The 26,031-nt window shown below is 43.3% G+C and overlaps 1 protein-coding gene across 1 annotated transcript in view; it reads right to left on the bottom strand.

Annotated features, from left to right (window-relative positions):
- Positions 1-26,031, bottom strand: part of LOC123184336 (sodium/hydrogen exchanger 8-like) — a 36,568-nt gene that overhangs the window by 5,873 nt on the left and 4,664 nt on the right. Inside the window, exons 12-14 of the mRNA XM_044596482.1 lie at positions 7,710-7,894; positions 7,527-7,577; positions 7,343-7,450 (exon numbers count right to left, since the gene is read on the bottom strand). Coding sequence (XP_044452417.1) covers positions 7,343-7,450; positions 7,527-7,577; positions 7,710-7,894 — 344 coding nt within the window. The remainder of the gene's footprint in view (positions 1-7,342; positions 7,451-7,526; positions 7,578-7,709; positions 7,895-26,031) is intronic.

A 26,031-nucleotide genomic window follows, 5' to 3' on the forward strand; every position in this document is an offset into this window, starting at 1 on the left:
GGTTCAACCAAAATACAGAATATTACTTATTTTCTCATATTTTTACATGTAAAGTTCACAAATGAAGCCTAGTTATTTGGAGTAATCTCCATGTCTGTCAATAACTAGAAACACTATAAGAAACAAATAGACAAAACCAACATCTTGAGAATAGTGCATCTTTGTGCCGACATAGGTTTGATCCTAGTGGAGAGCAAATATTGTTGATATATTATGTGGGAAAAATAAACATGTGTGCCTTGTTGTCATCTAATAATGTGTCGTGTGTGCTAGTACTCTCAGACATATTATTTATTTACAATGACTCAATTCATCACTATATGTGTACTGAAGCACCCCTTGAGTTAGTTCTCAAAAGGTCACCAAAGCATGCAAATGTACAGTTAAGCTAAACCTTTAATCCCAAGATCTAAACATATCATAGGGGCTCAATCGCATTTAGTTCAATAGTTTAAGAGCTCTCTTAGCCTCCCCTGTCGGATACTTCAGCTACGGCGAACACCCCTTTCTAACCGCCGGTGGGCATTTCAGCCGCGACTTCCACCAACTTTGCCCCCTTCCCACCCTAGCACATGAGATGTTGTCTGGTACGCCGCCCCCAGCACCCCGATGTGGATGCGCATGAGTTCGAGCTCCTCCAAAGTGGCTCATTTGCTTCTAGATCCTAAGTCTTGGTTGGATGTGGGCTTTCTGACGATCGGGTCTGCCACATCAATTCATCTAGTGGCCATGGAGGTGCAGCTGTCGGCTTGACTCACTTCAGTGTGGTTTGTCCAAACACGTTGCCTCTCGTTCGCGCAGCCAATGGGGACCCCTCGCAGATGAAGTGTAACCACCCTAGTCAGAGTTGTTCCCGCCGATAGCAGGCCCCCCTCCCCTCCATCTTCATTCGGTTAGAGCTCCCACAAGACCTAGAAGGCATGTGCTTCAACCCTTCAACTGCTTGGAGGAAGATCACATCGTTGTGGAGTGCACCAACGGGATGAACTGTCTTCGTTGTGGAAGCCCTAGGCATGTGGCCTGTGAGTGCAACCGCTGCCGCATCCCTTTGAGGAGGACAACATGTCTGTTGCATCATGCCCGTAGCCCGGATTGCACGTTCCCTGTGTTGGCAGCATCCGCGACTCCAGTCAGAAGGCGCCTGACCATCGTTGCTCATACGCGCCACGAGGAGCCAGCTTGCCAGTTGGCGTGGGCATTTTTGGTGCCCCTTGATCGTTGTCCCACCACGCCACGTGATACCTCTGAGGCTACTCAACGTTTTCTGGTAATCTCCGCGCATGTTGCTCCACCGTCCTAATCATTAGTGCTCCTTCACATGCAGGCAGTGCCACAACCTTTGTCGGGTGATCCTTCCCTCTGGCCCCAGGTGGAGACCTATATCGTCCATCGCTCAGTGGCTATTCGAGACGCAAAAGTGTCAATAGTGGAGCCTGATAGTTGTGGTTCCCTATGACAAGTATTGAGTCTCCCTCTAGCAAGTCAGGGTAGTGGTGCTCCAACGTTTGGGGCGTAGGGAACGTGGCTTTCTCAACAGTTACTCGTGGTGTCTCCGACAAAGGTGCCATGAAGCGTGGTTCTGGATGAGTAAACTCTTGACGGCGATGGCTTCACCTTGAGATTCTCACTGTAGAAAAAGGTACATTAGGGTACTTGTAGGACCATGCACTTTCAAGTGTTATTGTATTTAGAGGGAATTCCACCATTGGCTTGGAGTTGCACCATGGTGGAGTTCATTTTGGGCTCGCCATGCACCATCGAGAGAATTCGTACATATTGATATGACTTGCCTGGAGGACTTGGTGTGTACCTCTTCATGTGTATCTTTGATCGTTGGCGCAAGACTAATTACCTATGAGAAGCTCCTCTGGCCTTTGTTACCATTGCTCTCTAACTCCGATCAGGCAGCGTGGATGCAGCTTTGGTGCTGATGACTGTGGGGCCTACGGGATGAACTTTGAGTCGGCCAATCCAATCTCCATCTTGTTTTTTGGCCGACCCTCCCAGGAGCTGATAACTTCAGAAGTGAGGTCTCCAACCATGGGATCGGTTGTGTTGGTTACCTCTCTATGAGCCATGTTCAAACTAGCCGATGGGGTCCTCGAGTAGAACATGTACACCCACCCCTTTCAGGTCCTCGCCATTTCCAGTGTGGCGGCATTTCACCAAGACCTCGATACAGTCTTAACGAGGCCAATTTTTTGGTAACCAGGAGCTCGTTGGCTTGCTTCCTAGGAACAACAAGAGGATCGCCGATCAACAAACAACATCGTGTGCTAATTTGGTGCCTAAACCTAGTGCACCAAGGTGGGACCATTGGAGACAACGTGTTGTAGGATTATATCTCCATCTTCTCCTCGCCATTGGTATCCTCACACTTCACCGCAATCTTAGCGTTCTATGGCTATGAGCTGATTGTCCTCACGCTCTCGGGGCTGTCACCTCTAGTTGCAGCAGTGACATTGATGCTCAGCGTCCCTGGTTGTTGGTGCTAGACATTTCGATGGCTTCTACACCTACCAGGCTGCTAGTGTGCAATATGTGGGTCCTCAATTCTCCGTCCCATCGCATGGCTATCTTTCAAGTCATATAATCTTCCAACCCTACTATTATATGCTTCCAGGAAACCAAATTGGAGGTTATGTTTTCCCAAATTGTGCGACATTGCCTCATCTTGTGGTATGCGTAGACATATCCCCCTTTTCCTAGGGATTTTCCTTAAGTCGCGTTCACTAATCTACATACCAGTGATAACACAATAATGGTTATAGTTTACCTAGTCAAGGGTGCTGATTGGTGGCTCACAGGAGTGGACGATCTCCAGGACGATGACAGGACGATCTCTTTCTCTAGGAGATTAATGGTGCCTTTGATTTTGATTTCGAACCGTGGACTATTTTTGGGACTTTAACCTCACTGTCAACCCATAAGACAAAAATGGAATCAATAAAGTGGTGGATGATGGCTAGGTTTCGCCATGCCCTAATGCGGTCGAGCTCACGGCAGTGTATCTCAATGGGTGTGGTGTACTTGGTCTAACTTGCATGATCACATGACTAGAGAAACTTGATAGGGTGTTCTCCACATTGTAGTGGGAAGAGCTGCACCCAGCCCTCCTCGATCTCCATGCAAACATGCAACGGGGTAAGTATTTTAGGTTTGAGTGCTTTTGGCCCAGCACTGATGGTTTCCAACAGACTGTGGCTGTTGCTTGGCAATCAATGCCCTTGACTGGTAACCCCTTCCTCATGTTGGGTGCCTAGCTCGGGGCCAAGAATAAGTGTCTGGCTACCTGGAGTGGTTGGTGGACCTGTAATATCAAGCTATCGACCATCATCACCCTGGAGTCATCCACCACATAGACATGGATGTGGAAGCGAGGACTCTCTCGCGTGAGGAGTTTGGTCGGTGCAAAATCCCAATTGGGATTGTCCTTTTTGTGTTCATTGCTAGGCCGGTGGGAGCTTAGACTAACAAGCCTCGTCTATGTACCAATCAAAATTTTCTCTAGAGCCATGGTGAATGGACTAACGAGTCTTTCCAAGCTCATTGGCATGCACCAGAGTGTCGGCGCGCATGGACATTGCTAGGGTTTGTTTTTTTTTCCGTCAAAATTTCTGCTAACCAAACCTGTTACCGGAAATTCTAGTGACCCCGGAGATAATTTGGTATCGTTTGAAACAATTTGAAGTTAAACTACTAGATAATGTCAAATAGGGTTTGTGTCCATATTCTATTGCGACACTGCTCTTGGTCTAGCATTAGGGCGCACAACCTATCATCTAGACGTTGCATGATCAAGTCCCCGTTTGCAAACTATTTTTTAGCAGTATTCAAGCTTAGCAAAAACATATAGTCTGAGGTGCGGAAACAACCTATCATTTGGACGTCACTGGGTCGAGTCCTCATTTGTAAACTATTTTTTTAGAGGTACTCAACCTTAGCAAAAAAGTTATAGTTCAAGGTGAGGAAACAAAGACTCAAATCTGAGTTGACTGAACAAGACGTGTTGACTAGCACGGGAAATACTTCATGTATACAATGGATCAAATTCAGTACATTCTGCTTGTCAGATTTTTTGAATTCGAAAACCATTCACAAACTTCTAGAAAAATATCCAAAAAAACTTGGAAACTATTTTTCCAGCCCCTCCCAGAAAGAACCCATTATCGAGAAAAAGACTGGTCGTTGCTTACATGACAACTTTATGGTCGGGCAGTTCATTCCTGGCTAGGAGATTGCATGCACTCAATTAGCCATCAAGGGTTCAGTAGTGTAGGCGATGGCCCAGGGTGATGTGGAGCATGTCGAGTCTCTCAACTGGTTCCATCCCTTTTGGAACACCAGGTTAATTAGACCGTCCACTGACTTTTGCCAGGCGTGGAACTGTGGAAGACACTTTTCGCTAGCCTTGGGAGCAGGATGGATCCTATTCTTCCCACTCTTGGTATGTGGTTCTGTTTGCGGCCCATTAGGATAACATGATGTGCATCATCGGTCATCTGAGATTCACGACCGTCGCTAAACTTAGACGTTGGACGTTAGATAAGCTGGCTTGTCATGGACTCCCAGACCAACTCGTTGCCCATTTTGCGATTAGCACGATGTACGAAACGGTGGCTAGTTGTTGTGTATGTGCAAGAACATTATGGAGTGCCCTCCTTAGAGCGAGCAGCCGGGCAGACAAGACCCCTTCATTTGAGGACAGCCCCTTTCTAGCGGGTCGTGTTGTCTAAGTGTCTGGTTTTTAAATCTAAGTAAGTTGATTTTGTCATCATTGATTCTTTTGTCAAGATTCATGTTATCTTTTTTCCCTTTGTTTTGTTTCATGCCTTTTTGGGTTTAAATTTTTGACTTGCCCCCGTCTGGGGTTAGTAGAATTTCTCATCGGGCATGAAGCCCCCTTACATGTTTCCTTTTTTTCTCCAATTTTTTAATTTGTTTTCATATGCTTTTGCTTTTCTAGGTTTTCCATTTTCATTTTATAGGTATTTTGTGATGTTGGGTGAGACTAAATTTATATAAACAAACACAAAAATTTTGCACGAAAATTGCACTATTAAATTATTATTATTGCATACTAACAAATGCAATTTCAATACAAACGTGTGTGCTAGTTTGTTTTTTTACTTTATTTTTATTTTTTCTTAAAGGATAATACTAATGCCACTAATTCATTATTTCTCGGAAAAAACATTTTTCAGATTTAGCTTCAGTTTTATTTTATTTTATTTCTTCTTTAAGGGTAATACCAATGCCACCAATTTATTCCTTCTTAGCAAAGATCTTGTTTGAGAAAATTCCATTATGGTATGTTGATTCTTGGTATTATAAAAAAAGGCAATTTAGGTGTAACTGGTGTGAAAATTTTGTCATTATTTTTTAATTTTGTATTTTCTTAAGGGGTAATAACAATGCCACTCATTCATTCTACCTTGGAAAACTTCATTGTTTTGATTTGTGTGTGTGTGTGTGTGTGTGTGTAATTATATGTGCATACTATACAATGTGTGCGTAAATACTACTAGACTCGGGCTTAGATTCGAATTTTCATATTATATGCTTATTCTTTGCATATTACAAAAAGTGTAATTTTAGTGCAAAGTTGTGTGTAATTTGTTTCAATGTTTTTTCTTTCAATTTTCTTCTTCTTCAAGGGCAATACCCATGACATTGATTCATTCATTCTTAGAAAAGATCATTATTTTGAAAAAAAAATCTTTTTTATTTTCTTCTTAAAGGGTAATACCAATGTCAGTAATTCATTATTACTTAAAATGTTCATTTTCTGATTTTGATTTAGTTCCATTTTCTTTCTTCTTTAAGGGTAATACCAATGTCGCTAATTCATTCTTCTCATGAAACTTCTTATTTGCAAAAATACCACAACTATGTGATTATCCCCGGAAATTCTAAAAGTGTGCAATTTATGTGCAAACAATTTCATTTTGTTCTTTCCTTAAAGGTGAATACCAATGACACTAATTTATTCTTCCTACAAAGATTTCATTATCTAAATTTTGCTTTACTTTTTATTTCATATACTTTTCTTAAGGGTAATACCAATGCCACAAATTCACTTCTTCTTAGAAGACTTCTTTTTTGCGAAAATTCCATTATTATATGATTATTCTGGCATATTATAAAAAGCATAATTTATGTGTAAATTTTCTCATTTTTTATTTTTTGTTCATTTTCTTTCTTCTTAATGGGTAATACCAATGTCACTAATTCATTCATTTTTAGATTTTTTTTGCAAAAAAACCAAAATTATATGCTTATTATTGCATATTATTGAAAATAAATTTATGTGTAACATTTGTCATTATTTTTTTATTTTTCTTTCTTCTTAAGTACAAATACTAATGCCACTACTTCATTCTCTCTAAGAAAACTTCTTTTTTGCGAAATCACTATTAGATGCTTATTCTTCCATATTATAAAATAATAATTTATGTGTACATTGTGTACAAAAAAATTTCTTTATTTTTAAAGGGAGAAACAAATGCCACTAATTCATTCCTTATTTGCAAATTATGTTTTGAATAATTCCACCATTGTATGCTCATTCTTGATGAATGATATAAAAAGCATAAATTATGTGCAGATTTTGTCATTGTTTTTAGATTTATTTCATTCTCTTTCTTCTTCATAGGAAGTACCATTTCTTTATTCCTTCATTCTTCTCTCTTGTTTAATTTTGTTGTTGTATGCAAGTGTAGTGGGATTAAGAATGCTGGAGATTTTATGTACACATAGTTTCATTTTATTTTAGATTTGTATTTTTTCAATTTAGGGGTAATCCACTCCCATGATTAATTTATCGTTTTCACCTTGTTTTTTCATTTGTTCAAATTTCTAACACCATTCCTAGAGTTTTCTTCTATTGAAAGAACCTTGTCATTTTTTGTGTGCCTTTTTGAAGTCTTCATTGGTTTAGCGAAATTGATATTTGTGTTGTATATGGTTGTTTGATATGAATATTTCAGCCTAATTGGTATTTGTTTTAGTATTGTGGTCATTTTTCGGAGTAAATTCATGGGTTAGGTTGTGCGAGGGAAATCAACTGTCTCAAAATTGCGGTCAGTTGGTTTGTTGTATATGGTTGTTTGATATGAATTGAACAGCAGCTGAAAAGTGGTTGAGCCAAAAGAAAATTTTAGTCACATGTCCACTAGTCGGTCCCTTAAATATATATACCATACACATTCTACATGTATTATTTTTTCCGAATTTTAAGAAAGGCCTCTTTTATGGATATATGCATTTTTAAGTAAAATAAGAATCATGCTATGCATATATTATAGAAAACAAGTCACATATGATAATTTGTAAAGCTAACCTTAGTTGCTGTGAATTTTCTGAGACCAAGTAGGTGCAACAAAAGTTGTGTGGTAGAACCATTTAAAGTCAATGTCAGAAACATAATGCCACCAGTGAAGAACACAAACTGCAAAACATTTATAATATCAAGAAAGCTCGAATGAATATTTCGTACGTACTTTCTAGGAAAAAAAGGCATATACCATTGTTCCAACTTCTGGGTTCAGATAAGGTTGAACTGCATCACTGGCTTGCTAGTAAAAGTATTCCAGTAAATATATTAGAAAATTGTACAACGTGTTACTTTAAGAAAAGATGTAGACACACATAATGGCAACAACAGATGAGTGACGGTAGATGGCATTGGCGCAAGAAAAATAACTTACTTTAACAGATAGAGAGAGTGATAGAGCAACTGCCCCTCGCAGCCCCGACCAAACAAGAACTATGGCTTCTTTGACATCCATGCCATACCCGAAGTGACGCAACAATGGATACAAGACAATGACAACCAATGCACGCGATATTTGCACATACACATAGAGAAGAAGAAGGAACCCCCATGGAGGGCCTAAAATAGCAAGAGACAAGATATTTATATGGACGACACGAATATGGGTTAGAACCAAGCTCATAATGCCATGTGGAAATAAAATGTATCAGACGCTCAGTTGTGTGCAGTTGTCAGAGGATTTGGGCCAATGACTTTTGACAACTCGTGGCCATAATGATTAGGAAGATTACACATGCGCCATCATAAGTGTTAGAATAGTCGCACATGATGAATAGATAAATAAAACAAATGCTCTGTAACCCATCTGTGAAAGAGTTCGTAAACTTTAACAAAAACAATTGCTAATGCTCAGATGTAATCCACAATAATTGTAAGTAGCCCACGTTGGATACAAACATATTAACACAGGCCAATCTAAGAACAAATGTGAATTGATCTATGTATGCTAATGAAAAATAATAGTGGTTTATCTTTGATAACTCTCGAACAAGTCTCTATAACAAAATCCAGATTTCACAGAAACAGATGGATATGTCTCAAATTAGCAATAAGATAAATTTATGAAGTTAAATTATCAAGGCCTTTCATACTAGTAAGTCTAGTATTAGATAACTATCATCACATTACCCAAATTTGAATCCCCAAAAATACCCCAAAATCAAGAAATACACAAATCCTAAATGGTAGAAGCATAACCTGATGGACTTACGCGACTACTTTCACTATTCGAAATAATCTTTAAACACTGAATCTCTGACATGTTAGTGTTGTAAGGTCAAAAGTCTAGTTTTATTCAAGTAAGAAAAGGTCTACTATATGGGGGTTTCAACAGGGTTGCTACATTCCACCCAGTTTGTTTTTGAAGGAAATATGCCCTAGAGGCAATAATAAAGTTATTATTTATTTCCTTATTTCATGATAAATGTTTATTATTCATGCTAGAATTGTATTAACCGGAAACATAATACATGTGTGAATACATAGACAAACAGAGTGTCACTAGTATGCCTCTACTTGACTAGCTCATTAATCAAAGATGGTTAAGTTTCCTAGCCATAGACAAAGGAGTTGTCATTTGATTAACGAGGTCACATCATTGGTTGAATGATCTGATTGACATGACCCATTCCTATTAGCTTAGCACCTGATTGTTTAGTGTGTTGCTATTGTTTTCATCCATAACTTATACATGTTCCTATGACTATGAGATTATGCAACTCCCGTCTGCCGGAGGAACACTTTGGGTGCTACCAAACGTCACAACGTAACTGGGTGATTATAAAGGAGTACTACAGGTGTCTCCAAAGGTAGATGTTGGGTTGGCGTATTTCGAGATTAGGATTTGTCACTCCGATAGTCGGAGAGGTATCTCTGGGCCCTCTCGGTAATGCACATCACATAAGCCTTGCAAGCACTACAACTAATGAGTTAGTTGTGAGATGATGTATTACGGAACGAGTAAAGAGACTTACCAGTAACGAGATTGAACTAGGTATTGGATACCGACGATCAAATCTCGGGTAAGTAACATACCGATGACAAAGGGAACTAACGCATGTTGTTATGCGGTCTGACCGATAAAGATCTTCGTAGAATATGTAGGAGCCAATATGGGAATCCAGGTCCCGCTATTGGTTATTGACCGGAGACGTGTCTCGGTCATGTCTACATTGTTCTCGAACCGTAGGGTCCGCACGCTTAAGGTTTCGATGACGGTTATTATGAGTTTGTGTATTTTGATGTACCGAAGGAGTTCGGAGTCCCGGATGTGATCACGGACGTGACGAGGAGTCTCGAAATGGTCGAGACGTAAAGATTGATATATTGGAAGCCTATGTTTGGACTTCGGAATGGTTCCGAGTGAAAACGGGAATTTACCGGAGTACCGGGAGGTTACCGGAACCCCCCGGGAGCATAATGGGCCTCATGGGCCTTAGTGGAAAAGGAAGAAGGGCCAAGCCAGGATGGCCGCGCGCCTCTCCCCCTTCCCTAGTCCTAGTAGGACTAGGAGAAGGGGCGGCGCCCTCTCTCTCTCTTTCCCCCTCCGGGAAACCTAGTTGGACTAGGATTGGGGGGGGATCCTACTCCCAGTGGGAGTAGGACTCCCCTGGCGCGCCTAGCTTGGCCGGCCGGCCCCCTCCCCTTGCTCCTTTATATACGGGGGCAGGGGGGCACCCCAAGACACACAAGTTGATCTTCGTGATCGTTCCTTAGCCGTGTGCGGTGCCCCCGTCCACCATATTACACCTCGAATATATCGTTGCAGTGCTTAGGCGAAGCCCTGCGCCGGTAGAACATCAAGATCGTCACCACGCCGTCGTGCTGACGAAACTCTCTCTCCGGAGCTTTGCTGGATCGGAGCCCGAGGAGCCTCATCGAGCTGAACGTGTGCCAAGAACTCGGGGGCGTCGGAGTAACGGCGCCGGGATCGGTCGGATCGCGAGGAGAACGTACGACTACTTCCTCTACGTTGTGATCGCTTCCGCTTCAGGTCTCCAAGGGTATGTAGACAACACTCTCCCCCTCGTTGATATGCATCACCATGATCTTGTGTGTGCGTAGGAAAATTTTTGAAATTACTACGTTCCCCAACACTGGCATCCGACCCTAGGTTTTTATGGTTTGATGTTATATGCACGAGTAGAACACAAGTGAGTTGTGGACGATACAAGTCATACTACCTACCAGCATGTCATACTTTGGTTCAGCGGTATTGTTGGATGAGATGACCCGGACCAACCTTACGCGTACGCTTACGCGAGACCGGTTCCCTCGACGTGCTTTGCACATAGATGGCTTGCGGGAGACATCTCACCAACTTTAGTTGAACCAAGTGTGGCTACGCCCGGTCCTTGAGAAGGTTAAAACGGAGTCTATTTGACAAACTATCGTTGTGGTTTTGATGCGTAGGTAAGATGAGTTCTTGCTTAAGCCCGTAGCAGCCACATAAAACTTGCAACAAACAAAGTAGAGGACGTCTAACTTGTTTTTGCAGGGCATGTTGTGATGTGATATGGTCAAGACGTGATGCTATATTTTATTGTATGAGATGATCATGTTTTGTAACCGAGTTATCGGCAACTGGCAGGAGCCATATGGTTGTCGCTTTATTGTATGCAATGCAATCGCCCTGTAATGCTTTACTTTATCACTAAGTGGTAGCGATAGTCGTAGAAGCATAAGATTGGCGAGACGACAACGATGCTACGATGGAGATCAAGGTGTCGCGCCGGTGACGATGGTGATCATGATGGTGCTGCAGAGATGGAGATCATGAAGCACAAGATGATGATGACCATATCGTATCACTTATATTGATTTGCATGTGATGTTTATCTTTTATGCATCTTATCTTGCATTGATTGACGGTAGCATTATAAGATGATCTCTCACTAAATTATCAAGAAGTGTTCTCCCCGAGTATGCACCGTTGCCAAAGTTCGTCGTGCCCAGACACCACGTGATGATCGGGTGTGATAAGCTCTACGTCCATCTACAACGGGTGCAAGCCAGGTTTGCACACGCAGAATACTCGGGTTATACTTGACGAGCCTAGCATATGCAGATATGGCCTCGGAACACGGAGACCGAAAGGTCGAGCGTGAATCATATAGTAGATATGATCAACATGATGATGTTCACCATTGAGAACTAATCCATTTCACGTGATGATCGGTTATGGTTTAGTTTAATTTGGCTCACGTGATCACTTAGATGATTAGAGGGATGTCTATCTAAGTGGGAGTTCTTAAGTAATATGATTAATTGAACTTAAATTTATCATGAACTTAGTCCCTGATAGTATCTTGCTTGTTTATGTTGATTGTAGATAGATGGCTCGTGCTGTTGTTCCGTTGAATTTTAATGCGTTCCTTGAGAAAGCAAAGTTGAAAGATGATGGTAGCAATTACACGGACTGGGTCCGTAACTTGAGGATTATCCTCATTGCTGCACAGAAGAGTTACGTCCTGGATGCACCGCTAGGTGCCAGGCCTGCTGCTGGAGCAACGCCAGATGTTATGAACGTCTGGCAGAGCAAAGCTGATGACTACTCGATAGTTCAGTGTGCCATGCTTTACGGCTTAGAACCGGGACTTCAACGTCGGTTTGAGAACCATGGAGCATATGAGATGTTCCAGGAGTTGAAGTTAATATTCCAACAGAATGCCCGGATTGAGAGATATGAAGTCTCCAATAAGTTCTATAGCTGCAAAATGGAGGAGAATGGGTCTGTCAGTGAGCACATACTCAGAATGTCTGGGTATTATAATCACTTGAGTCAGCTGGGAGTTAATCTTCCGGATGATTGTGTCATTGACAGAATTCTTCAATCACTGCCACCAAGCTACAAAGGCTTCGTGATGAACTATAATATGCAAGGGTTAGTAAAGACTATGCCCGAGCTCTTCGCAATGCTAAAGGCTGCGGAGGTAGAAATCAAGAAGGAGCATCAAGTGTTGATGGTCAATAAGACCACTAGTTTCAAGAAGAAGGGCAAAGGGAAGAAGAAGGGGAACTTCAAGAAGAACAGCAAGCAAGTTGCTGCTCAAGAGAAGAAACCCAGATCTGGACCCAAGCCTGAAACTGAGTGCTTCTACTGCAAGCAGACTGGTCACTGGAAGCGGAACTGCCCCAAGTATTTGGCGGATAAGAAGGATGGCAAGGTGAACAAAGGTATCTGTGATATACATGTTATTGATGTGTATGTTGGAAATATGCCCTAGAGGCAATAATAAATTGATTATTATTATATTTCCTTGTTCATGATAATCGTTTATTATCCATGCTAGAATTGTATTGATAGGAAACTCAGATACATGTGTGGATACATAGACAACACCATGTCCCTAGTAAGCCTCTGGTTGACTAGCTCGTTGATCAATAGATGGTTACGGTTTCCTGACCATGGACATTGGATGTCGTTGATAACGGGATCACATCATTAGGAGAATGATGTGATGGACAAGACCCAATCCTAAGCCTAGCACAAGATCATGTAGTTCGTATGCTAAAGCTTTTCTAATGTCAAGTATCACTTCCTTAGACCATGAGATTGTGCAACTCCCGGATACCGTAGGAATGCTTTGGGTGTGCCAAACGTCACAACGTAACTGGGTGGCTATAAAGGTACACTACAGGTATTTCCGAAAGTGTTTGTTGGGTTGGCACGAATCGAGACTGGGATTTGTCACTCCGTGTGACGGATAGGTATCTCTGGGCCCACTCGGTAGGACATCATCATAATGTGCACAATGTGATCAAGGAGTTGATCACGGGATGATGTGTTGCGGAACGAGTAAAAGAGACTTGCCGGTAACGAGATTGAACAAGGTATCGGGATACCGACGATCGAATCTCGGGCAAGTACAATACCGCTAGACAAAGGGAATTGTATACGGGATTGATTAAGTCCTTGACATCGTGGTTCATCCGATGAGATCATCGTGGAACGTGTGGGAGCCAACATGGGTATCCAGATCCCGCTGTTGGTTATTGACCAGAGAACGTCTCGGTCATGTCTGCATGTCTCCCGAACCCGTAGGGTCTACACACTTAAGGTTCGATGATGCTAGGGTTATAAAGGAAGCTTGTATGTGGTTACCGAATGTTGTTCGGAGTCCCGGATGAGATCCCGGACGTCACGAGGAGTTCCGGAATGGTCCGGAGGTAAAGATTTATATATAGGAAGTCCTATTTCGGCCATCGGGACAAGTTTCGGGGTTATCGGTATTGTACCGGGACCACCGGAAGGGTCCCGGGGGCCCACCGGGTGGGGCCACCTATCCCGGAGGGTCCCATGGGCTGAAGTGAGAAGGGATCCAGCCCAAAGTGGGCTGGGGCGCCACTTCCCCTAGGGCCCATGCGCCTGGGGTGAAGGGGGAACCCTAAGGAAGAGTCCCAAGGAGGGAAGGCACCTCCTAGGTGCCTTGGGGGGGAGGGAAACCTCCCTGGCCGCACCCTTCCTTGGAGGAAGGGCCAAGGCTGCGCCCCCCCCCCCCTCTCCCTTGGCCCTATATATAGTGGGGGAAAGGGAGGGCAGCCACATCTAAGCCCTGGCGCCTCCCTCTCCCTCCCGTGACACATCTTCCTCCTCTCCCGCGGTGCTTGGCGAAGCCCTGCAGGATTGCCACGCTCCTCCACCACCACCACGCCGTTGTGCTGCTGTTGGATGGAGTCTTACTCAACCTCTCCCTCTCTCCTTGCTGGATCAAGGCGTGGGAGACGTCACCGGGCTGTACGTGTGTTGAACGCGGAGGTGCCGTCCGTTCGGCACTAGGATCATCGGTCATTTGAATCACGACGAGTACGACTCCATCAACCCCGTTCACTTGAACGCTTCCGCACGCGATCTACAAAGGTATGTAGATGAATCTGAATACTCGTTGCTAGTTTCTCCATAGATAGATCTTGGTGACACGTAGGAAAATTTTGAATTTCTGCTACGTTCCCCAACAGTGGCATCATGAGCTAGGTCTATTGCGTAGATTCTATGCACGAGTAGAACACAAAGTAGTTGTGGGCGTTGATTTTGTTCAATATGCTTACCGTTACTAGTCAATCTTGTTTCGACGGTATTGTGGGATGAAGCGGCCCGGACCAACCTTACACGTACGCTTACGTGAGACCGGTTCCACCGACTGACATGCACTAGTTGCATAAGGTGGCTGGCGGGTGTCTGTCTCTCCCACTTTAGTCGGAACAGATTCGATGAAAAGGGTCCTTATGAAGGGTAAATAGCAATTGGCATATCACGTTGTGGTTTTGCGTAGGTAAGAAACGTTTTTGCTAGAAACCCATAGCAGCCACGTAAAACATGCAAACAACAATTAGAGGACGTCTAACTTGTTTTTGCAGGGTATGCTATGTGATGTGATATGGCCAAAAAGGATGTGATGAATGATATATGTGATGTATGAGATGATCATGTTCTTGTAATAGGAATCACGACTTGCATGTCGATGAGTATGACAACCGGCAGGAGCCATAGGAGTTGTCTTTAATTTATTTATGACCTGCGTGTCAACATAAACGTCATGTAATTACTTTACTTTATTGCTAACCGTTAGCCATAGTAGTAGAAGTAATAGTTGGCGAGACAACTTCAAGAAGACACAATGATGGAGATCATGATGATGGAGATCATGGTGTCATGTCGGTGACGATGATGATCATGGAGCCCCGAAGATGGAGATCAAAAGGAACAAAGTGATGATGACCATATCATGTCACTATTTGATTGCATGTGATGTTTATCATGTTATTGCATCTTATTTGCTTAGAACAACGGTAGTAAATAAGATGATCCCTCATTAAAATTTCAAGAAGTGTTCTCCCCTAACTGTGCACCGTTGCTAAAGTTCGTCGTTTCGAAGCACCACGTGATGATCGGGTGTGATAGATCCTTACGTTCACATACAATGGGTGTTGACGAGCCTAGCATGTACAGACATGGCCTCGGAACACATGCAAACACTTAGGTTGACTTGACGAGCCTAGCATGTACAGACATGGCCTCGGAACACTGAAGACCGAAAGGTCGAGCATGAGTCGTATGGCAGATACGATCAACATGAAGATGTTCACCGATTTGACTAGTCCGTCTCACGTGATGATCGGACACGGCCTAGTTGACTCGGATCATGTAATCACTTAGATGACTAGAGGGATGTCTATCTGAGTGGGAGTTCATAAGATGAACTTAATTATCCTGAACATAGTCAAAAGAACTTTGCAAGTTATAGCTTACGCTTTAGTTCTACTGTTTAGATACGTTCCTAGAGAAAATTTAGTTGAAAGTTGTTAGTAGCAATTATGCGGACTAGGTCCGTAAACCGAGGATTGTCCTCGTTGCTTCATAGAAGGCTTATGTCCTTAATGCACCGCTCAGTGTGCTGAACCTCGAACGTCGTCTGTGGATGTTGCGAACATCTGACATACACATTTTGATAACTACGTGATAGTTCGGTTAAACGGTTTAGAGTTGAGGCACCGAAGACGTTTTTGAAACGTCGTAAAACATATGAGATGTTTCGAGGACTGAAATTGCAATTTCAGGCTCGTGCCCACGTCAAGAGGTATGAGACCTCCGACAAGTTTCTTAGCCTGCAAACTAAGGGAGAAAAAGTTCAATCGTTGAGCTTGTGCTCAGATTGTCTGAGTACAACAAATCACTTGAATCGAGTGGGAGTCGATCTTCCAGATAAGATAGTGATGTTTCTCCAAAGTCATTACCACCAAGCTGCGAGAGCTTCGTGATGAACTATAACATATCAGGGATAAATATGATGATCCTTGAAATATTCGCAATGTTTGAAACCGCGAAAGTAGAAATCAAGAAGGAGCATCAATTGTTGATGGTTGGTGAAACCACTAGTTTCAAGAAGGGTAAGGGCAAGGAGGGATACTTCATGAAACGGCAAATCAGCTGCTGCTCTAGTGGAGAAACCCAAGGTTGAACCCAAACCCGAGACTGAGTGCTTCTGTAATAAGGGGAACAACCACTAGAGCAGAATTACCCTAGATACTTGGTAGATGAGAAGGCTGTCGATAGAAGTATATTGGATATACATTATGTTAATGTGTACTTTACTAGTACTCCTAGTAGCAGCAGGGTATTAGATACCGGTTCAGTTGCTAAGTGTTAGTAACTTGAAATAAAAGCTGCGGAATAAACGGATACTAGCTAAAAGTGAGCGGACGATATGTATTGGAAGTGTTTCCAAGGTTGATATGATCAAGCATCGCACGCTCACTCTACCATCGAGATTGGTGTTAAACCTGAATAATTGTTATTTAGTGTTTGCGTTGAGCATAGACATAATTGGATTATGTCTATCGCAATACGGTTGTTCATTTAAAGAGAATAATGGTTACTCTATTTATTTGAATAATACCTTCAATGGTCTTGCACCTAAAAGGAATGGTTTATTGAATCTTGATCGCAGTGATACACATTTTCATGCCATAAGGTATAAGATAATAATGATAGTACCACTTACTTGTGGCACTGCTATGTAAGTCATATTGGTATAAAATGCATGAAGAAGCTCCATGTTGATGGATCTTTGGACTCACTCGTTTTTGAAAAGTTTGAGACATGCAAACCATGTCTGTTGGTGTATACGCATGAAGAAACTCCATGCAGATGGATCGTTTGGACTCACTTGATTTTGAATCACTTGAGATATGCAAATCTTACCACATGGGCAAGATGACTGAAAAGCCTCGTTTTCAGTAAGATGGAACAAGATAGCAACTTGTTGGAAGTAACACATTTTGATGTGTGAGGCCCAATGAGTGCTGAGGCATACAGTGAATATCGTTATGTTCTTACTTCACAGATAATTCGAGTAGATGTTGAGTATATCTACTTGATGAAACACAAGTCTGAATTATTGAATGGTTCGAGTAATTTCAGAGTGAAGTTGAAGATTATCGTGACAAGAGGATAAAATGTCTATGATACGATCATAGAGACGAATATCTGAGTTACGAATTTGGCATACAATTAAGACATTGTGGAGATTGTTTCACAACCAATACCGCCTGGAACACCATAGTGTGATGGTGTGTCCGAACATCATAGTTGCACCCTATGGGATATGGTGCGTACCATGATGTCTCTTATCGAATTACCACTATCGTTCATGGGTTAGGCATTAGAGACAACCGCACTCACTTAAATAGGGCACCACGTAATTCCGATAAGATGACACCGAATGAACTATGGTTTGGAGAAACCTAAGCTGTCATTTCTTAAAAGTTTGGGTCGCGACGCTTATGTGAAATAGTTTCAGGCTGATAAGCTCGAACCCAAAGCGGATAAATGCATCTTCATAGGACACCCAAAAGAGTTGGGTATACCTCCTATCTCAGATCCTAAAGCAATAGGGATTGTTTCTCAAATCGGGTCCTTTCTCGAGGAAAAGTTTCTCTCGAAAGAATTGAGTGGGAGGATGGTGGAGACTTGATGAGGTTGTTGAACCGTCACTTCAACTAGTATGTAGCAGGGCACAGGAGTTGTTCCTATGGCACCTACACCAATTGAAGTGGAAGCTTATGATAGTGATCATGAGACTTCGGATCAAGTCACTCCCAAACCTCGTAGGACGGAAGTCATGTTGCTAGACAACAATGAACCTACAAGCTATGGAGAAGCGATGGTGGGCCCGGATTCCGATGAATGGCTCAAGGCCATAAAATCCGAGAGAGGATCCATGTATGAAAACAAAGTGTAGACTTTGGCAGAACGGCTCGATGGTCGTAAGGCTGTTGAGTACAGATGGATTTTAAAAGGAAGACAGACAATGATGGTAAGTGTCACCATTGAGAAAGCTTGACTTGTCGTTAAGGTGTTTCCCGACAAGTTCAAGGAGTTGACTACGATGAGACTTTCTCACTCGTAGCGATGCTAAAAGCCTGTTAGAATTATATTAGCAGGTACTGCATTATTTATGAAATCTTGCAGATAGGATGTCAAAATATTGTTTCCTTGATGATTTTCTTGAGGAAAGGTTGTATGTGATACAACCAGAAGATTTTGTCGATCCTGAAAGATGCTAACAAATATGCAAAGCTCCAGCAATCCTTCGAAGGACTGGAGTAAGCATCTCGGAGTCGGAATATACACTTTGATGGAGTAATCAAAGTTTATGGGTTTATAGAAAGTTTGTTAGAAACTTGTATTTACAATAAAGTGAGTGGGAGCACTACGACATTTCTGATAAGTATATGTGGTTGACATATTGTTGATCCGAAATGATGTAGAATTTCTGGAAAGCATATAGGGTTATTTGAAAGGTGTTTTTCAATGGAGAACCTGGATTAAGCTACTTGAACATTGAGCATCAAGATCTATAAGAATAGATCGAAATGGTTAATGGTACTTTCAAATGAGCACATATACCTTGACATGATCTTGAAGGCGTTCAAGATGGATCAGTCAAAGAAGGAAGTTTTTGCCTGAGTTGTAAGGTACGAAGTTAAAGACTTAAAACTCGACCACGGCAGAACAGAGAGAAAGGATGAAGGTCGTCCCCTATGCTTAGACATAGGCTCCATAGTATGCTATGCTGAGTACCACACGTGATGTGTGCCTTGCCACATGATTGGCAAGAGGGTACAAAGGTGATCTAGGAGTAGATCACCAGATAACGGTCAAAGTTATCCTTAGTAACTAGTGGACTAAGGAATTTTCTTGATTATGGAGGTGTTAAAAGAGTTCGTCGTAAAGGGTTACGCGATGCAAACTTTGACACTAATCCAGATTATTCTGAGTAGTAAACTGGATTCGTATAGTAGAACAGTTATTTGGAATAGCTCCAAATGTAGCGTAGTAGTTGCATCTACAAGATGACTTAGAAATTTGCAAAGTACATACGGATCTGAATGTTTCAGACCCGTTGACTATAACCTCTCTCACAAGCATAACATGATCAAACCCAGAACTCTTGGGTGTTAGTCACATAGGGATGTGACATTGAGTGTTAATCACATATCGATGTGAACTGGATTATTGACTCTAGTGCAAGTGGGAGACTGTTGGAAATATGCCCTAGAGGCAATAATAAATTGATTATTATTATATTTCCTTGTTCATGATAATCGTTTATTATCCATGCTAGAATTGTATTGATAGGAAACTCAGATACATGTGTGGATACATAGACAACACCATGTCCCTAGTAAGCCTCTGGTTGACTAGCTCGTTGATCAATAGATGGTTACGGTTTCCTGACCATGGACATTGGATGTCGTTGATAACGGGATCACATCATTAGGAGAATGATGTGATGGACAAGACCCAATCCTAAGCCTAGCACAAGATCATGTAGTTTGTATGCTAAAGCTTTTCTAATGTCAAGTATCACTTCCTTAGACCATGAGATTGTGCAACTCCCGGATACCGTAGGAATGCTTTGGGTGTGCCAAACGTCACAACGTAACTGGGTGGCTATAAAGGTACACTACAGGTATTTCCGAAAGTGTCCGTTGGGTTGGCACGAATCGAGACTGGGATTTGTCACTCCGTGTGACGGATAGGTATCTCTGGGCCCACTCGGTAGGACATCATCATAATGTGCACAATGTGATCAAGGAGTTGATCACGGGATGATGTGTTGCGGAACGAGTAAAAGAGACTTGCCGGTAACGAGATTGAACAAGGTATCGGGATACCGACGATCGAATCTCGGGCAAGTACAATACCGCTAGACAAAGGGAATTGTATACGGGATTGATTAAGTCCTTGACATCGTGGTTCATCCGATGAGATCATCGTGGAACGTGTAGGAGCCAACATGGGTATCCAGATCCTGCTGTTGGTTATTGACCAGAGAACGTCTCGGTCATGTCTGCATGTCTCCCGAACCCGTAGGGTCTACACACTTAAGGTTCGATGATGCTAGGGTTATAAAGGAAGCTTGTATGTGGTTACCGAATGTTGTTCGGAGTCCCGGATATGATCCCGGACGTCACGAGGAGTTCCGGAATGGTCCGGAGGTAAAGATTTATATATAGGAAGTCCTATTTCGGCCATCGGGACAAGTTTCGGGGTTATCGGTATTGTACCGGGACCACCGGAAGGGTCCCGGGGGCCCACCGGGTGGGGCCACCTATCCCGGAGGGTCCCATGGGCTGAAGTGAGAAGGGATCCAGCCCAAAGTGGGCTGGGGCGCCACTTCCCCTAGGGCCCATGCGCCTGGGGTGAAGGGGGAACCCTAAGGAAGAGTCCCAAGGAGGGAAGGCACCTCCTAGGTGCCTTGGGGGGGAGGGAAACCTCCCTGGCCGCACCCTTCCTTGGAGGAAGGGCCAAGGCTGCGCCCCCCCCCCCTCTCCCTTGGCCCTATATATAGTGGGGGAAAGGGAGGGCAGCCGCATCTAAGCCCTGGCGCCTCCCTCTCCCTCCCGTGACACATCTTCCTCCTCTCCCGCGGTGCTTGGCGAAGCCCTGCAGGATTGCCACGCTCCTCCACCACCACCACGCCATTGTGCTGCTGTTGGATGGAGTCTTCCTCAACCTCTCCCTCTCTCCTTGCTGGATCAAGGCGTGGGAGACGTCACCGGGCTGTACGTGTGTTGAACGCGGAGGTGCCGTCCGTTCGGCACTAGGATCATCGGTCATTTGAATCACGACGAGTACGACTCCATCAACCCCGTTCACTTGAACGCTTCCGCACGCGATCTACAAAGGTATGTAGATGAATCTGAATACTCGTTGCTAGTTTCTCCATAGATAGATCTTGGTGACACGTAGGAAAATTTTGAATTTCTGCTACGTTCCCCAACAGTGTACCTTACTAGAGCTCGCAGTAGCACCTGGGTATTTGATACTGGTTCTGTTGCTAATATTTGCAACTCGAAACAGGGACTACGGATTAAGCGGACACTAGCAAAGGACGAGGTGACGATGCGCGTGGGAAATGGTTCCAAAGTCGATGTGATCGCGGTCGGCACGCTACCTCTACATCTACCTTCGGGATTAGTATTAGACCTAAATAATTGTTATTTGGTGCCAGCGTTGAGCATGAACATTATATCTGGATCTTGTTTGATGCGAGACGGTTATTCATTTAAATCAGAGAATAATGGTTGTTCTATTTATATGAGTAACATCTTTTATGGTCATGCACCCTTAAAGAGTGGTCTATTTTTGATGAATCTCAAAAGTAGTGATACACATATTCATAATGTTGAAGCCAAAAGATGCAGAGTTGATAATGAAAGTACAACTTATTTGTGGCACTGCCGTTTAGGTCATATCGGTATAAAGCGCATGAAGAAACTCCATACTGATGGACTTTTGGAGTCACTTGATTATGAATCACTAGGCACTTGCGAACCGTGCCTCATGGGCAAGATGACGAAAACACCGTTCTCCGGTACTATGGAGAGAGCAACAGATTTGTTGGAAATCATACATACGGATGTATGTGGTCCGATGAATGTTGAGGCTCGTGGCGGATATCGTTATTTTCTCACCTTCACAGATGATTTGAGCAGATATGGGTATATCTACTTAATGAAACACAAGTCTGAAACATTTGAAAAGTTCAAAGAATTTCAGAGTGAAGTTGAAAATCATCGTAACAAGAAAATAAAGTTTCTACGATCTGATCGTGGAGGAGAATATTTGAGTTACGAGTTTGGTCTACATTTGAAACAATGCGGAATAGTTTCGCAACTCACGCCACCCGGAACACCACAGCGTAATGGTGTGTCCGAACGTCGTAATCGTACTTTACTAGATATGGTGCGATCTATGATGTCTCTTACAGATTTACCGCTATCGTTTTGGGGTTATGCTCTTGAGACGGCCGCATTCACGTTGAATAGAACACCGTCAAAATCCGTTGAGACGACACCTTATGAACTATGGTTTGGCAAGAAACCAAAGTTGTCGTTTCTTAAAGTTTGGGGCTGCGATGCTTATGTGAAAAAGCTTCAACCTGATAAGCTCGAACCCAAATCGGAGAAATGTGTCTTCATAGGATACCCAAAGGAGACAGTTGGGTACACCTTCTATCACAGATCCGAAGGCAAGACTTTTGTTGCTAAAAATGGATCCTTTCTAGAGAAGGAGTTTCTCTCGAAAGAAGTGAGTGGGAGGAAAGTAGAACTTGATGAGGTAACTGTACCTTCTCCCTTATTGGAAAGTAGTTTATCTCAGAAACCGGTTTCTGAGATATCTACACCAAGTAGTGAGGAAGTTGATGATGTTGATCATGAAGCTTCAGATCAAGTTACTACATGCTCGTAGATCAACCAGAGTAAGATCCGCACCAGAGTGGTACGGTAATCCTGTTCTGGAAGTCATGCTACTAGATCATGATGAACCTACGAACTATGAAGAAGCGATGGTGAGCCCAGATTCCGCAAAGTGGCTTGAAGCCATGAAATCTGAGATGGGATCCATGTATGAAAACAAAGTGTGGACTTTGGTTGACTTGCCCGAGGGTCGGCAAGCAATAGAGAACAAGAGGATCTTTAAGAAGAAGACTGACGCTGACGGTAATGTTACTGTCTACAAAGCTCGACTTGTCGCAAAGAGTTTCCGACAAGTTCAAGGGATTGACTACGATGAGACCTTCTCACCCGTAGCGATGCTTAAGTCTGTCCGAATCATGTTAGCGATTGCCGCATTTTATGATTATGAAATTTGGCAAATGGATGTAAAAACTGCATTCCTGAATGGATTTCTGGAAGAAGAGTTGTATATGATGCAACCAGAAGGTTTTATCGATCCAAAGGGAGCTAACAAAGTGTGCAAGCTCCAGCGATCCATTTATGGACTGGTGCAAGCATCTCGGAGTTGGAATAAACGCTTTGATAGTGTGATCAAAGCATTTGGGTTTGTACAGACTTTTGGAGAAGCCTGTATTTACAAAAAGGTGAGTGGGAGCTCTGTAGCATTTCTGATATTATATGTGGATGACATATTACTGATTGGAAATGATATAGAATTTCTGGATAGCATAAAGGGATACTTGAATAAGAGTTTTTCAATGAAAGACCTCGGTGAAGCTGCTTACATATTGGGCATCAAGATCTATAGAGATAGATCAAGACGCTTGATTGGACTTTCACAGAGTACATACCTTGACAAAGTTTTGAAGAAGTTCAAAATGGATCAGGCAAAGAAAGGGTTCTTGCCTGTGTTACAAGGTGTGAAGTTGAGTAAGACTCAATGCCCGACCACTGCAGAGGATAGAGAAAAAATGAAAGATGTTCCCTATGCTTCAGCCATAGGCTCTATCATGTATGCAATGCTGTGTACCAGACCTGATGTGTGCCTTGCTATCAGCTTAGCAGGGAGGTACCAAAGTAATCCAGGAGTGGATCACTGGACAGCGGTCAAGAATATCCTGAAGTACCTGAAAAGGACTAAGGAGATGTTTCTCGTATATGGAGGTGACAAAGAGCTCATCGTAAGTGGTTACGTTGATGCAAGCTTTGACACTGATCCGGACGATTCAAAATCGCAAACCGGATACGTATTTACATTAAACGGTGGAGCTGTCAGTTGGTGCAGTTCTAAACAAAGCGTCGTAGCGGGATCTACATGTGAAGCGGAGTACATAGCAGCTTCGGAAGCAGCTAATGAAGGAGTCTGGATGAAGGAGTTCATATCCGATCTAGGTGTCATACCTAGTGCATCGGGTCCAATGAAAATCTTTTGTGACAATACTGGAGCAATTGCCTTGGCGAAGGAATCCAGATTTCACAAGAGAACCAAACACATCAAGAGACGCTTCAATTCCATCTGGGACTTGGTCCAGGTGGGAGACATAGAGATTTGCAAGATACATACGGATCTGAATGTAGCAGACCCGTTGACTAAGCCTCTTCCACGAGCAAAACATGATCAGCACCAAGACTCCATGGGTGTTAGAATCATTACTGTGTAATCTAGATTATTGACTCTAGTGCAAGTGGGAGACTGAAGGAAATATGCCCTAGAGGCAATAATAAAGTTATTATTTATTTCCTTATTTCATGATAAAATGTTTATTATTCATGCTAGAATTGTATTAACCGGAAACATAATACATGTGTGAATACATAGACAAACAGAGTGTCACTAGTATGCCTCTACTTGACTAGCTCGTTAATCAAAGATGGTTAAGTTTCCTAGCCATAGACAAAGGAGTTGTCATTTGATTAACGAGGTCACATCATTGGTTGAATGATCTGATTGACATGACCCATTCCTATTAGCTTAGCACCTGATCGTTTAGTGTGTTGCTATTGTTTTCATCCATAACTTATACATGTTCCTATGACTATGAGATTATGCAACTCCCGTCTGCCGGAGGAACACTTTGGGTGCTACCAAACGTCACAACGTAACTGGGTGATTATAAAGGAGTACTACAGGTGTCTCCAAAGGTAGATGTTGGGTTGGCGTATTTCGAGATTAGGATTTGTCACTCCGATAGTCGGAGAGGTATCTCTGGGCCCTCTCGGTAATGCACATCACATAAGCCTTGCAAGCACTACAACTAATGAGTTAGTTGTGAGATGATGTATTACGGAACGAGTAAAGAGACTTACCAGTAACGAGATTGAACTAGGTATTGGATACCGACGATCAAATCTCGGGTAAGTAACATACCGATGACAAAGGGAACTAACGTATGTTGTTATGCGGTCTGACCGATAAAGATCTTCGTAGAATATGTAGGAGCCAATATGGGAATCCAGGTCCCGCTATTGGTTATTGACCGGAGACGTGTCTCGGTCATGTCTACATTGTTCTCGAACCGTAGGGTCCGCACGCTTAAGGTTTCGATGACGGTTATTATGAGTTTGTGTATTTTGATGTACCGAAGGAGTTCGGAGTCCCGGATGTGATCACGGACGTGACGAGGAGTCTCGAAATGGTCGAGACGTAAAGATTGATATATTGGAAGCCTATGTTTGGACTTCGGAATGGTTCCGAGTGAAAACGGGAATTTACCGGAGTACCGGGAGGTTACCGGAACCCCCCGGGAGCATAATGGGCCTCATGGGCCTTAGTGGAAAAGGAGGAAGGGCCAGGCCAAGGTGGCCGCGCGCCTCTCCCCCCTTCCCTAGTCCTAGTAGGACTAGGAGAAGGGGGCGGCGCCCTCTCTCTCTCTTTCCCCCTCCGGGAAACCTAGTTGGACTAGGATTGGGGGGGGGGGGGGAATCCTACTCCCAGTGGGAGTAGGACTCCCCTGGCACGCCTAGCTTGGCCGGCCGGCCCCCTCCCCTTGCTCCTTTATATACGGGGGCAGGGGGGCACCCCAAGACACACAAGTTGATCTTCGTGATCGTTCCTTAGCCGTGTGCGGTGCCCCCCTCCACCATATTACACCTCGAATATATCGTTGCAGTGCTTAGGCGAAGCCCTGCGCCGGTAGAACATCAAGATCATCACCACGCCGTCGTGCTGACGAAACTCTCTCTCTGGAGCTTTGCTGGATCGGAGCCCGAGGAGCCTCATCGAGCTGAACGTGTGCCAAGAACTCGGGGGCGTCGGAGTAACGGCGCCGGGATCGGTCGGATCGCGAGGAGAACGTACGACTACTTCCTCTACGTTGTGATCGCTTCCGCTTCAGGTCTCCAAGGGTATGTAGACAACACTCTCCCCCTCGTTGCTATGCATCACCATGATCTTGTGTGTGCGTAGGAAAAAATTTGAAATTACTACGTTCCCCAACAGTTTTGTCCCA

Source organism: Triticum aestivum, chromosome 2A, assembly GCF_018294505.1.
Source record: "Triticum aestivum cultivar Chinese Spring chromosome 2A, IWGSC CS RefSeq v2.1, whole genome shotgun sequence".
Classification (NCBI taxonomy): Eukaryota; Viridiplantae; Streptophyta; class Magnoliopsida; order Poales; family Poaceae; genus Triticum; species Triticum aestivum.